The sequence below is a fragment of the Carcharodon carcharias genome, chromosome 1 (genome assembly GCF_017639515.1).
Source record: "Carcharodon carcharias isolate sCarCar2 chromosome 1, sCarCar2.pri, whole genome shotgun sequence".
NCBI lineage: Eukaryota > Metazoa > Chordata > Chondrichthyes > Lamniformes > Lamnidae > Carcharodon > Carcharodon carcharias.
The window spans coordinates 72,948,354-72,963,752 of NC_054467.1; the positions used below are offsets into that span (position 1 = coordinate 72,948,354).

Genomic DNA, 15,399 nt, shown 5'->3' on the forward strand with positions numbered 1-15,399 from the left:
GGGAAAATGTGAGGTTATGCACTTTGGCAGGAAGAATAGAGGAGCTGAATATTATTTTAATGGAGAAAGACTGCAGAAGGTTGCAGCACAGAGGGATTTGCGAGTCCTTGTGCATGAATCCCAAAAAGCTAACATAACAGGTTCAACAGATAATAGGGAAGGCAAATGGAATGTTGGCCTTTATTTCGAAGGGAATTGAGTATAAAAATAGGGAAGCCTTGCTAAAACTATACAAGGCACTAGTTAGACCAAACCTAGAATACTGTGAATAGTTTTGGTCCCCCTACCTAAGGAAAGACATACTTGCATTGGAGGCAGTCCAGAGAAGGTTCACCGCAATGATCCTGGATATGGAGTGATTTTCTTGTGAGGAAAGGTTGAGTAGATTGGGTCTGTATTCATTGAAGTTTAGAAGAATGAGAGTCGACCTTATTGAAACATATAAGATTTTTAGGAGGCTTGACAGGGTAGATGCTGAGAGGTTGTTTCCCTCTGTGGAGGAGTCTGGGACCAGAGGGCATAATCTCAAAGTAAGGGGGCACCCATTTAAGACAGAGATGAGGAGGAATTTCTTCTCTCAGAGGGTAGACAACCTGTGGAACTCTATATCACAGAGGGATGTCGAGGCTGGGTCGTTAAGTATATTCAAGACTGAGATAGACAGATTTTTAATCAGTGAGGGAATCAAGGGTTATGGGGAAAAAGCAGGAAAGTGGAATTGAGGATTAACAGATTAGCCATGATCTCATTGAATGGCGTAGCAGAATTGATGGGCCAAATGGCCTACTTCTGCTCCTATGTCTTATGGTCTTAACAGGAGCTTTATTTACAATGCTTTAAAATGTCTGCAGCCACAAGCTTACAGTTTGCTTTTAGAATCTCCTTCTCAGTACCACACTCAGCTTTGTCTAACACCACAGAACAGAGAAGAGTTATCAGACACACAGAATCAAACACGTAACAATTGAATACTACATCTTCCCCCTCCTATAAAACTTATTTTAAATGAAACCATCATAAACTTCAAACATATATACATCGAGTCTTTCCTTAGAGTTCATTGTGTCCATTTTCTCTAAGTACAGAAATAGTCTTTGAGATGTGAAGGTCTCTGATGATGGGGCTTAGATCTGTGAACTTGAGGTTCGCATGATCACCTTGATGATCAACATCGCAGTCACTCATTGGAAAATGAGATGTATCCTTATAGTTACTGTCCTTGAAATATCCTGATCTACTCGCTGTCAAGCAACTCGTGTTCGACTGTGTTGTCATTCAACAGATAAGCATTGGTACTGAGCAACTGCTTGATCTGCTTTAGTCCTGATGGAGATGATGTGAGCTTGTGGTTGCGATTTGGCTATTTGATGCCATCCCAGTCTCCAGCTTCGAATCGTTATTCTCTTGCACATGTTTGCTTTCACTCTGACATTCTTGTTAGATCGGGATGATGGCTTAAGAATCGTCAGTGGCATGCAAAAGTCACAATCGGTCATAAGTTTAGCTAGTGTCTTTCCGGTCAGAGAGTGTGGGATGGATCTATATGTGCAAAGTAGGATGTGATTGTATTGTTGAAACGTTTTCCCCTCCGACATACTAGCTCTCAGACTAACCCTTTTGAATCATTCAATGCCACTGTTCGATTGCAGGTTGGATCACAATGTCAGTTGGTGGACTCTGGAGGGGAAAACGTTTCAACAATCCAATCATACCTTACTTTGCACATATAGATCCATCCCACACTCTCTGACTGGAAAGGCAGTAGCTAAACTTATGACCGATTGTGACTTTTGCATGCCACTGACGATTCTTAAGCCATCATTCCGATCTAACAAGAATGTCAGAGTGAAAGTGAACTCAGTGAACTGGCTGGAAACAAACTGTGATCTATTGTCCGTAGTGACACACTCCAGCAAACCCCATTTTGTAAACAATTTGTCTAGAATGTCAATGACCGTAGTGGTGGCTTTGGAATTTGTTGTAGCGATTTCCCATCATTTGCTCTGTAGATCACGAACAACAAACAAAAGAAGTTGATTTCTAGAGGCTGCTTGCACTTATCTTAAAAATATCTGTTTACAGTTGTTGCCAAGGTCTTGTTGGCCATGAATCGATTGTAGAGTGCGGACACAGTTTAACAGATTTTTCTGAGTGTACAAGCTATGCAGTTTCTAATTAACTCTTCCATACAGTGATCTATTGCTGGTCACCAGACTGCATCACGGGATTGTTGTTTCATCATAACAACACCTGGATGTCCTTCAAGGGCAAGATGTAATACACGTTGCTTTAACACTTTTGGGATAACCGCTCGAGTCCTGCATGTGATACAGTTGTCATCAAGCAATGTGAGTTCATACTCTGTAGCATGGGACCGGTTCTTCCTCTGTTTCATGAAGCCACTCAGGATTTAGATGCTGGTCTACATTCTGCAGTATCCTGTCTGTCACTGATTCTCCCTTCACATAACAAGACTTGCTGATGCACGTGAAATCACTGCGATCATGTAGTCTTCAGTGTTGCAAGTCATTTCGATATCACTAATGCTGTCTGAGATACTAATACAGCTAAGCATATCAGCTACTCGGTTGCGTGAACCTGTAGGATACTCGACCTTGAAGTTGTATGATGAACGTGATCTGACCATCAGTAGATGCATAGAGGTCGGTGACCAGCTCCTGATGTGGCTAACAATGTAGTCAGTACTTGACTGGCGCAAAGAATGAACTTTCTACCATAGAGATCCATGTGCCAACGATCCCAATCTGGTTGCAGGCTGCTGCTTCCCACTCTCCAGAAGAGTATTTGTATTCAGTTTATGACAGCAGGCGTGATGACTTAAGCGTTTGGTCATTCACTTCCTTCCATGTACTGTGAGGGTAGAGCTGCTATTGCATTTCCTGACGCATAGTTGAGACATATGTTTCTGCATGTGGGCTGAAATGTGTGAGGGCTGGCAGAGATGTTATCTTTACTTTTAATGCGCCAAACATTGTTTGCTATGCAGTTGTCCATTTCTATTGTGCGTCTTCGCACACTAGCTTCTGAAGAGGCTCCCCGATCTCTGCCTACTTGGTAGTACCAAGGAACAATGCCAACTCTTTCACTTTAGACAGGGTCAGAAGCGCATGGATGGCTTTGACATTGTTGTGTATAGGCTTTACTCCATCTGCTGTCACTGTCTACCCTAGAAAGTCAATCTCGGATGCTGTGAATGTCATTTGTCCTTGTTGAACATCAAATTGTGCTGTGCAGAACAAGTGAGCACTGCCAATAACTGCTGATTGTGTTCTACTTTGTCCTTCCATGGACAATGATGTCATTGAGTAGTTTGAGCGTTCCCTTAACATTTGACAACACTGAAAAAACGATTTTGGAATGCACTAATGCTGAACATAGTCCTTGGGGCCTTCTGTGGCCTTGAAACAAAAGTTGTAAAATATCGGATTTGCTCTATGAGTGGTATCTGAAGATGCATGTCAAGCTCCCTGAAGACTGTGGAATCCTGAAATGGTGCTGACAGTTCTTGAATTATAGGAAGTGGATATTTGTCTAGAATGTTTGCTCGTTGACCGCATTAAGGTTGCTTATAGTCTAAGTTTGCCATTTTTGCATCATGCAATGACTAGGTTTGATATCCAAGATGGTGAGTCGATACCGCCAATGATAGTCAATGATACCGTCTCCTTCAAGTTGTTTCAGCTCCTGTGGCACTTCGGCACAGATCGGCAAGCAGCAATCATCTCAGATTTTGTGAAACTAGCAGATTTGATGTGTCAATGTGAGGAGCATGACCAAGTCCAGTAAATAAGGAAGGATACTGTTGTATGTATTCTGTGTCGCTGAACATGTTACTATGTGCTCTGGTGGGTCTTTTAAGTTTGAAGCCAAGCTTATCTAACAGGTTTGCCCCAATAAGGCTTCTGCCTTTGGCTATGTAGAATGTGAACCTGTCTAGGGTTTTTGTAGTGCACTGGAACTGTGATCGTCCTCAAAATTGGAATAATAGAATGGTGCTTGAATGGTGTCTGTCGCAAGAATGAGAAAGTTGCAAAAAATAACAATGCTAGAGTTTGCCACTCAGTATAGATATTTTTGTGCCAATATCAATGAGGAGCAACAATGCCATCTCAACTGAGCAAGCCTTAAAGTCACCTGATGCTTTACCATCCATGATGGTAAACACATGCTGTACCTCAGTCTCAGGAAGAGACTCCTCCACGCGTTGAACTGATGAATTCTTCTTTGATGTCCTTTGCGAAGTGATTCCACCTTAAGTATGAGTTACGCTTTTTCCCTTGAGCTGGACATGGTGGTGAGAGCCAAAGGGTACCTCCACATTTTGGGTATATTGTTGAGGGTACTTGATTATGAGGGCCTCCTGGCATCTCTGGCGAGACATATACCTTTCACTAATCACACTTTTCTTTGGCCCGAAGTATTTTTTGAGAGCACTTAATGCCGTATCAAATGTAGATGTGTCTTCTGTGAGCTGCTCAAATATTCACTGGCCTTCATCTCTGAGCCAACAGACGAGTATTGCCTTCTTGCAGGTCACTGCTACCTACGGACTGCCCATATATGTTGCGACTAAGTAGGTCTTGAACCCCAAAATTCATCGATCCCACCGCATTGGTGGTTCCCCCAGGGAAGAAAGGAACGCTGGAGCCAGTAAATTTAAACTTTTCTCCATCATCCTCGTTGCCAGTTGCGTTTTATGTTTTGGATATTCGCAGAGATGACACACTACTTTTTATGTCTGAACAGGAGCTTTATTTACAAAGTTTTAAAATGTCTGAAGTTACAAGCTTACAGTTTGCTTTTAGTATCTCTTTCTCAGTTATCACATTTAGACCTAACTAACAGCACACAGAGCAGAGAGTTAACAGATACACATAATCAAACACCAAACAATTGGACAATTGAATATGACAGTAGAAGCCAAAGCCGTTTCAGAATTGGAAACTAGATAAATGGCCAAAACAGTTAACTTTTATAGTTAAAAATCCTGGTTAATAGGAGAGCTTGAAGCTCTTTGTGGGACATTTCTATGACTGAAGAGACATAATGAGAGGGATTTTCCAGCCCTGACATGAGCATCGTTGTGGGTGGGACGGAAAAATTTGTAGAACCGTTGAGTTTTCATGACTTTTCAAATTTTCCCACCCTGCCCGTGACAATGCCGTCCGGTGTCGGGGCTGGAAAATCCCACCCACTGTCCCTTCCAATGCTGATTCCCTGCTGTTCCAAGCTCTTTCAACTCTGCTATCTTTCCTGGTCTGTTGCTCAAGATGTTGATGTCACAGCTCCTTAAAAGCTTTGGATCCTGAGTTGTCCTTTTTACTGCAAGTGGCTAGTTGTAGATTGGGACGAACCCAATGGTATTGACTTGTGCCAGTAAGGTGGCCATTAATGATCGGGTGACCATAGCTGACCCTGACGTCAGTCTGGCTGGTTGGTTGGTGTACAGTGGTGGGCTGTTGTGGTGGCTCACTCTGGTGGCTGTGGCCAAGCTGCTCCAGGACGCACTGTTTCCAGTTTTTCCCCTGCTTTCTGCAGTCTCTGCTTCAACCCATCTTCTTTGTTTCCTTCTCATAAGATGCTGTAAGTTTATAGTTCAATGCTGTTTTGTAAAGGTGTTTGTTTTCATTTAAAAATGTCCTGTTATTACACATTTCCTAGAACATAAATATGTGTGGACTATTTGGCAATGTGTGTTGTAGGATCAATCTTTATTCTTTTACTAATGATTTTGATTTTTAGATGTTTCAAAATTCTAGGCACCCTGGTTATGATATGTGTTTTACTTTCATTGTAGTTATTATATGCTGCTCATCACAAACTTTCAGTCATGAAATTATTTATTTCATTAGGATGGATTAACCACATGATGTATACTACCATTTTTAAAATAAATAATTCTACAAGCATTAATTGAAATAAATACTTTAGGATGTTTTAAAATAATTGAGCATGTTGATTGTTTTGCAATTGTTCCAATATATCTATTAAGCTTGTTTGAAGATTTACTGAAGTCTGCTTTTAAAAGCCAAAGATCAAACCATTGCCTGAAAACAAAGAACATTGCATATGGCCCCAATATATCGTATGAAGGAAACATAGGCCCAGGTTTTGCTGGAAGGGGACATCTCATAGCTGATTGAGATGGTTAAACTTAATTTCCTTACCCATCAATTCAAATATTTTGTCCTGTGAGTTGCTGGAGGTGCAGCCTGATAACGGTATGGTGAGGGCAACAAGGCATCGGGGACGTCAATGAATGACTGGACCAACACTCGATCTCCTTAACCAATGAGACTTGAGAACTGAGAAAGAAACAGAGGAATGACAGAGGAGGAAGGTGAATTAGAATCACATCATGTACAGATAAAAAATAAAGAGAGGAAAAGAAAGATCAGGTTAAGACAGAGAGAAAAAGGAATGAAAGGTAATGTAAAAAAAATTAAAAATCCCTAGCTACTTTAGGAATGAGGCTCCACAGTTTAAATTGTTTCCTTTCTGCCCTGGGGAAGTTGATTGGCATTATTAAAAAAGTACTTACACTGTTAAGTTGTAGCCCTAACTTCCTGCGGTGAGTTTCATGGGCAATTAATATGAAAGCACAGCAACTTCATGAAACTCATGGGGAGGTCAAGGGCAAACTGCCGTCACGTGAGGCTAATGGCAGAGCGATGCAATTCGACCAGTAACCGGGGACAATTTGCAATTCATGGGGTGTCTCTTCCTCAGTACAGCTTGCTGGGCAATTTACATAACTGAGCACCACTAAATTCAGCATTATTTGGACAGCAAAATCTGGCCCATAGGCAGCATCTGTAGGGAGAGAAGCAGAGTTAATGATTCCAATTTTTACGAGTTCTGAATGAAGTTTCACCACCTGTTGTGTTGTTCAAAATTCAACTTTTTGTATTTATCATAAGTGGTACAGCAAAAGCCATATTTGATATAATAATTGCAATGGCCCTGGACTAAAATGCTATTTTAAGCTGAACAATTGGCAGTTTTGTGCCTTTGTCCACTGGGAGAAAATTTGGGACATTCCAAACTTATCTCATAATAAACTTAAACACAAAATCTCACTACTCAATTAACTCCTTATCCAAGGATTTTCACTTGAAGTTTAGTGAAAGAAAATGAGCCATTAAATTCAGCATTGTTGTAAATGAGGCAGCCATCAGTGCGGAAGAGAGTAATAACATGATGGAAGATATCAGATATAGCATTGGAATTATAAATACATCAGACTCTCATTAAAACGCACTCAAGTTTTCCTTTGTAAGATGGTACTATATGTTCATTTGTAGCGTAGTCTCAATTACATTGTAAAAATGTTAGAACAAACGCTCCAGTGTCCTTTTACATAGTGAGAGCACGATAACATGTGAATATAGCTGCATAATCAGTGCTGTAACATAAAATATTTCTGTGCATTTGTAAATATGTATCCAAAAATAATTTTCATCTGTCTTTTTTAGTTCCACAGCTGGTGTTTGGTGGAAACCTGGATTTTCTGGTGTTTGATTACCTGTCTGAGATCACCATGTCACTGCTCGCAGCTGCTAAAGCCAAATCTCCTGTGAGAATATGTTTTTATTATTCAACAATAGGAATGTAGCCAGGTTATAGTACACAGTGTGTCCAAAGGTTCTTTTTGGGGGGTTTGGGGGGCATGTGGGGACATTAGTGTACCATCCCTAACTGTGCTCCATTGTGGTTAGTTAATTCTAGGATAGTCTTCATAGATGGTGCCAAAGAAGTTTGTTCCTCAGGAGGGTTCATGCTTTAAGCGGGGTGATGGGAAAATCTCATTGTTATGTTTCTTCACCTTACAGAGATGTTCTTGGTTGGTGGTAGTGATAAATCCCTTCTAGCCCACTGGTGTAGGGTAAGTGTTCAGAGGTGTTACTGGCCAATAAAATTACAGACTGAATAGCCCCAGTCAGATTTCGGAAGGCCTGTGGATGTGTCCAGTACCAAAGCCTCATACATACCCTCACATCTCCATCTGGCCTCATCTCCTCTGTTGATTGCCTCATCAGCCCTTACCATTTTGAGGCAACTTGCACAGATCAACATGTGCCCCACGCAGCCCCTAGAATACACCCCTTCCCCAGTACAGCCCTCATCCTGCAGCCTTTTCCCTTGCTTGAGGCCACTTCTCCCCCCTCCGCAAGCAAGCCCTAGCTTTGCAGCCGTTGAAAAGCCACCCCCACCTTAACTGTTGGTCTGGTAGATAGTGAAGCAATGATATCGACCACTCTAGAAGCCATCACTATCCCTGGTACCTGCACTCAGTGCTTTGCTGCTGCATGAATCTTCTGGAGCTGTCACTGTCCCTAGCTTGTTCTGCAGGTTCAGTGAAGCTTTCTGCAATCTGTTGCAGATGCAGGTAATAGACTTGTCCCTGCCATTTTAACTGGATACTCAAGTGATTGTCTCCATATGAGATTGAGGCTCTTTGCATGACTGGGCCTGCAAAATTTGGGTCCTTGGGCTCCTCAGCTAAGGGCACTCATCTTTTTACCTTCTGAGGATCATCTTGACGAACAGAGGCTTTTCCAGATCTTTCATTCAGGATTCAAATTATGTGCCTGTTTTATTTGATCATACATCTTCCTTGACCAATGGCTTGGTGGACAACTTGTTCTCATAATTTTACTGATATTTTTACTGAAGTGAGCCTCAGCATCCATTCTCCTCTCATTTTCATTCTTTCATAATGGGGGTGGTGTGGGCAGCGAACCTTCATTGGGCAACTCTCTGCAGTTGGATGGCTGAAATAAGAACTGTCCATAGGTGAGAAACTGAACCCGCATTTCTCCAGTAAAAACAGAAAATGCTGAAAACACTCTATGGACAGAATCAGAGTTAGCGTTTCAGGTTGGTGACCTTTGATCAGAACATTTTTCCACTCTACTTTTTTATATTTATGCCCCAGTGTACTGTGTAATGTCCTGTGCTTATTGTTCATTTTAACGTGTCTTTACGTTGTGATTATTGAGCAAAGTTTCCTCATTATGATTTATTCCCATGGATACAGAAATAGTAAAATCTATATTTTTTTTAGCAGAATCATGGATATGTGCCTGATTTTGTTGAGGTTGCAATGGCCCCATTTATTAAGGATATTCAAAAAAGAGGTAATTAATTTATAGTCATGGTTTATTTTCTTACTGCTTTTATCAGTTGGTTAATTGCAGTTTATAATCTTTAAACTCATTTTAGTAGTATACTAACTGAAAGTAAAACTACAAAATTAACCATATCCTCTGTATTCTACCCTTCAGTCTTCTGTGTTATTTTTTTCAGAAAATTGCAAAACATACAGATTTGCTTCCTTCACTTCTCACTCACACCACCCATAATTTAGAACAGGTTTGCATTAAATTGGCACTGTTATTCAGGAAGGCCTGGAGCATTCAATGACTGGTATGAGAGAAGAAAAAAGTTCACTCTGGAGCAATATGGAGTGTTGCTCCGAGGATTAAGCAAAGGCATTGTTTTGGAACAGAATAAGAGGGAACTTAAACCCTATATCAGAGCCATACTTTGCCTGAATTTGGACTGCTTGATTGCATTTGTTATCTAAAGTGTGAAGTGTTCTACTCTGCAGACTTGATATTCCTTACTTAAAACCTTTAACAACACTTAAATAAAAATATTTCTTGACTGCCCTAATCCATTCCAAGAAGGTCCACAAGCAAGCAGCCAAACTTAAAACCAATCTTTTAGTGTGGGACACTTTAAACCATAATCCTACATATATACCCTTTTCTGCTCATGGAGCTCCTTGAGAAATAAGCGAAGACTAACGAACACATTTTTATTCGTCCATGGGATGTTGGCATCGCTGGCTAGACCAGCATTTATTGCCCATCCCTAAGTCCCCTTGTTCAGAGGGCATTTAAGAGTCAGTGACATTGCTGTGGGTCTGGAGTCACATGTAAGCCAGACCAGGTAAGGATGGCAAATTTCCTTCCCTAAAGGACATTAGTGAACCAGTTGGGTTTTTACAACAATCAGCAATGGTTTTGTGGTCATCATCAGACTTTTAATTCCAGATTTTTATTGAAGTTAGATTTCACCATCTGCCATGGTGGGATTCAAACTCAGGTCCTCTGAGCATTACCCTTGGTCTCTGGAATATTAATCCAGTGACAAAACCACTATGCTACTGCCTCCATAAACAAAATAAAACAAATAAATTGAAACATGGGACTAGCCTCTTAACAAATAACATCACTTAATAGTATACACCAAATACTGCCTCTTTAAGCAAGTGACAATTGTGCATACGTTATGAGGTGAATTTCACTCAAACAAAATAATGATAATTTTATATTAATTATCCTCCTCTGAGAAATGAAAATTACAAGTTCCTCCAGTTTGAAACATACCAGCATGTTGCTTGTTTGATCACTGGCCTACATTGAGCTTGCTAACATCAACTGAGGCAGTAGCAAAATCTCAAATTGGCTTCATTGCCCTGGGCTTTGAAAGGGGAAATATTAGCCAGCATTCCTGCTCCAACTTACAGCAATTGGTAGCACTCTCAGCATCAAGTCAGAAGATTTTAGGTTCAAGCTTCTCTACAGGCTTACACAACACATAAGCCGGGATTTTCCGGCCCCGTTTGCGGCAGGTGTCACAGCAGGCAGGAGTGGATAATATTGGAAGATCGCAAAAATTGGTTTCATGTCGCCGTAAAACCAGTTTGCAATTGCCCGCTCCACCTGTCAATGACAGGCCGCATTTCCCATTGGGAAAGCTAATTTCAATATGTTAGCACATTGGGAAGCTAATTTCAATATGTTAGAATTTCATTATAAGCCCTGCTCGCCTGAATCATCCCACTCACATTGGATCATGAGCTAACGCCACGCTGACATATTTCACAACTGTACATAAACGACATGCACCTCGCGAGCTGCACTTTGCTCTGGTCTTCGAGGTTTGTTATCCTACCTTGCTTTGGGCAGCACTCGCAGTTATCAGTGCCAGGCTTTGCTGGTAGCACCACTTTTATGGGGACTCATGAGCAGGTCTCTATCTACCAGACCAACAGTTAAGGTGGGGGTGGCTTTTCAATGGCTGCAAAGCTAGGACTTGCTTGGGGAGGGGGGAGAAGTGGCCTCAAGCAAGGGAAAAGGCTGCAGGATGAGGGCTGTACTGGGGAAGGGGTGTATTCTAGGGCCTGCGTGGGGCACATGTTGATCTGTGCAAGTTGCCTCAAAATGGTAAGGGCTGATGAGGCAATCAACAGAGGAGATGAGGCCAGATGGAGATGTGAGGGTATGTATGAGAGAATGAATTGTGATGTTTTTTGAGCTGGCAGTGAGTGAGATGCCTGTGAACGTGTGATGGGCTCGAGTGTGTGAGTTTAGAATGATGAAATGGTTGACTTACCCTGATGACATGGACAAGATCATTCATCCTCTTTCTGCACTGGATGGCCAACCTTTTCTGTGCAGTGCTGACATTGACCACCACTGCCACCGCCTCCCAAACTGGAGTGGTGAGATTGCTGGACCTCCTGCAGCCAGAATGGGGATGGAGGACATCATGGTGGGCTTCCAAATGGCATCCCAGTGACGAGTCACTGAACTTTTTTGGCTTTTGGGCCATGTCTTCACTGGAGCTGTCCTGGGCTGCAAGAATTGAGAACTGTGTGCGTGGTTGCAGTTTAGATATGGCATCTGGAGTGAGGAAATGGTGAGGTAGCGGTGTGGTGGGTGATTCAGTGGCCGCCTGCCAGGGATATGGTGTGTTTCCTGTGGCTGCATAATTAATGAGGTGGGAAGCAGATGATACGGCGCATAAACCCGTTCTTGTCACTGGCAGGAAAATCACCTTTTCTCACACCCGCCACCGTCCTTAATGCAATTTAGGGAAAGTTCCAGCCATAATCTCAGCTGCAGTGCTATGATGGCTGCATGGAGATGCTGCCTGCTTTAATAGGTGCCAAACATCCCATGGTACATTCAAACAAAGTTTTCCTAATGCTCTGAACAATATTCTTCCTTCATGCAAAACCACCAAAAACAGATTTTTTAGACTTAGATTTATTTGCTGTTTGTGAAACTTTGCAGAGTACAGATTGACAGCTGCACTTGCCCGCAAAATAGTTGTAACTACACTTAAAACAATTTGCTGTATGGCACTTTGTGGTGTCCTGAGTATATGCTGAGGCACAATTAAATTGCAAAGTTGTTTGTTCTTTCTTTTCTGATCATTATTCCCTGGCTGCATATACATGGATATTGAGCAAGGACCAAATCAGGCTCAACATGATGGCTCCACAGTAAGATATTTGGCTAACTCTCAGGACTATCTAGTTTCCCAACTGAAGAAGTCCCACAAAGACAAAGCATCAGAGGGTGGCAGGCTTTTCTGAAACAAAAAAACCCATCACCTTATAGAAGAGGAAAGGGGGAAAATAAATCAAAATGACAATTGATAAAAACTTTATTTTATTTTTGAACATTTGAAATTGAAATTTTGAACATGTTGTGAAAGCAAATCCCCTAAAAGTACTTTATCTTTGCTTACTTCAGGTATCCGTGTAGTCTGTAATGCTGGAGGTGTAAACCCTCACGCCTGCGCTGCTGCTCTACAGGAGGTAGTTAAGAAAGCAGATCTGGAGTTGAAGATTGGAGTTGTGACGGGAGATGATCTAATGTTGATGGTACGTAAAAAGTATATTTTCATTAAAAGGACATCCACAAGGAAGAAAAATGTCAAACGGTTTCTCTTGTACAACTATTTCCAGTGTGCACATTTTTAAATTTTAATCCCACCAGAAACTGATGATGTCATGACTCTAATTGTTCAAAAACCAGCTTTATTATGACCAGAATTTGGCTGTATGTGTAAAGATTATGTGTGACCAAAATTTAAAGTAGTACTTACGTGGGAAAAAAATCATGGTGCAGTTTTTGCGGATGTAATGACAATGCAAGTGCCAATGTTCATTTGTCATTCCTCCTCTGAAACTGACAGCAACTTCAGGTGTCCTGACATGTGAAGTTAAATGTGGAAATACAATAGTTGCTGTCAGTGATGCCATGCTCCTCCACAGGGTACGCTGTTGAAGTCCTCACAGATGGAAATCTTCAAAAATCACTTGAACTGGTGTGAACTTCCATTTTTACGTTAGTTAAAAACCCTTGAAAAGCTTACACCTTGTTGACTGAGGTTAACTGGGTTTTTAACAGCATATTAAGTTTATCACTACTGTTGAGCCTCATTCACCTTGAAAAATTAATTTTATACTTGTGGAGTGCCAAATTTCTCCATTATGACAAAAACAGATTTTTAAAATAATAGAAATTCATTTTTAAAGTTTGTTTATGATATTTAAGCTTTTACCTTAATCTCGTGAATGTCCCAGTCCTTATTTTGAGGGGTGGTGGTGGTGGCATGGTGGTATTGTCATTGGACTGGTAATCCAGAGACCCAGGGTAATACTCTGGGGACCCAGGTTTGAATCCCGCCATGGCAGATGGTGGAGTTTAAATTCAGTAAATATCTGGAAATAAAAGTCTAATGATGACCATGAAACCATTGTTGATTGTGGTAAAAACCCATCTGGTTCACTAATGTCCTTTAGGGAAGGAAATCTGCTGTCCTCACCTGATCTGGCTTACATTTGACTCTAGACCACAGCAATGTGGGTTGACTCTTAAAAATGCCCTCTGAACAAGGTAGGGAAGGGCAATAAATGCTGGCCTAGTCAGTGACGCCAATGAATATAAAAAAAAATTATTAAAAAGTTTAGGATAATCAGTGGATTTTGCTTCTTGGTTTGTGAGGATTCCTCAATGTAATCAGCTGTTTAGCTTGCTCGATGAGATTACTGCTGCTAGACACCGGAGGTCCCCTTGACTTGGCACCAGATTCAAATTTACATCAGGAAAGGTGATATTTATGCCAAAAAGATCAAAGTTTCTTGGAGGTCAGTGTCAAGTGCCCTTGTCATGCCCCGACCACAAAACTGGCTAAACTGAAAAGGTTTTTGTTCCCTGATGTTGTCCCAAACAAACATGGGTTTTCCAACAAGAGTCACTGATTCGTACTTACTGTACTAAATGTATACAATATGCAGACTACTGTTTCTTTATATGTTACTAAGTATAATCAGAATTTTTTATAAAATGTGTTATCTAGTTCATATTTGTCTTCCATATCCTGAGCAAAGCCGCATTATTGTATTCGTAAATCTTCAGTAATGCATTGGGATTAGTCATTCATACTGTTGTGGCTTCAAATTTGTATTCTAATGAAAGCAGAGGGTAAAAGATTGGATGAGGTCTGAAAACAGGCAAGATATCACAATGTGCAATTAACTGACACCTACTAGTTCTGATATAGGCTACCTGTTAATAAAGACTTGCATTTATATTAGGGCAGAATTTTTGCCATCGGAGAGCAGGGGGCGGGGCCCCCTGGCTGACGCGTAAAATGACACAGGCCCCTGACATCATCCCGTCTCATTTAAATTTTCAGGAAGGCGGGGGGTGCAGCAAAATCAGCTGCGGGCCCACCGACCTGTCAATGGCCAATTGAGGCCATTGACAGGATCAGTTAAACAATTAAAGGACCTGCCGTCCAATCTTAAGGTTGGTGGGCAGGCCAGGAGCCCCGGCGGGCAATAGAACAAATATGAAACCTCATCCACAGGCGGGATGAGGTTTCATGTAGGGCTTTAAAAAAATTTAATAAACTTATTATGTAAATTATGAACATATCCCATCTCATGTGACATTGTCACATGAGGGGGACAAGTTAGGGAATTTTTATTTATTTTTCATATTTTTAAAAGTGTAAGCAATCTCCCTGAGGCAGCACTTTGCCTCAGGGAGCTGTGCGCTCTTTCATGTGCATGCGTGAAAGAGCGCACTCTCACTTTTGGGGAATGCCCCCCCCCCCCTCGCACAGGAACACATAGCGCTTCCTGCCAGATGTCATGCTGGGTGGGCCTTAATTGGCCCGCCCATGTAAAATGGCGGCGGGGTCCTCTTCTACAGAGGGGATCGGCTCCCCGCCCACCGGAGATTGGGTCGGGCCTGCCCGCCAGACAGGCAGAAAATTCCGCCCATAGTATTTCAAATTCAATTTCAAATTCTGCCCTTAATCCCAAAGTGCTTTGCAGCTAATTAAGTACTTTTTGAAGTGCAGGGGCTGTTGTAATGCAGCATGCAGCTCAGCATTTCACATGATGCTGAATGATTGCACATCTCAGCAGGGGCCCAAAGTTCATATGAGGCCAGCATCACTTACAGCTCGCCTGAACAAATAGACCAATCAAATTGGCAAAAAGCTAATCTGGAGGATGAGTTAGTAGAATGTTTTTGCAACCGTTTCCTGGAACAGTACATT

At 41.6% G+C, this 15,399-nt stretch overlaps 1 protein-coding gene across 1 annotated transcript in view; it reads left to right on the plus strand.

Annotated features, from left to right (window-relative positions):
- Positions 1-15,399, plus strand: part of LOC121283940 — a 197,618-nt gene that overhangs the window by 13,371 nt on the left and 168,848 nt on the right. The window contains exons 2-4 of the mRNA XM_041198739.1: positions 7,497-7,597; positions 9,092-9,161; positions 12,576-12,706. Of these exons, the coding sequence (XP_041054673.1) occupies positions 7,497-7,597; positions 9,092-9,161; positions 12,576-12,706 (302 nt within the window). The remainder of the gene's footprint in view (positions 1-7,496; positions 7,598-9,091; positions 9,162-12,575; positions 12,707-15,399) is intronic.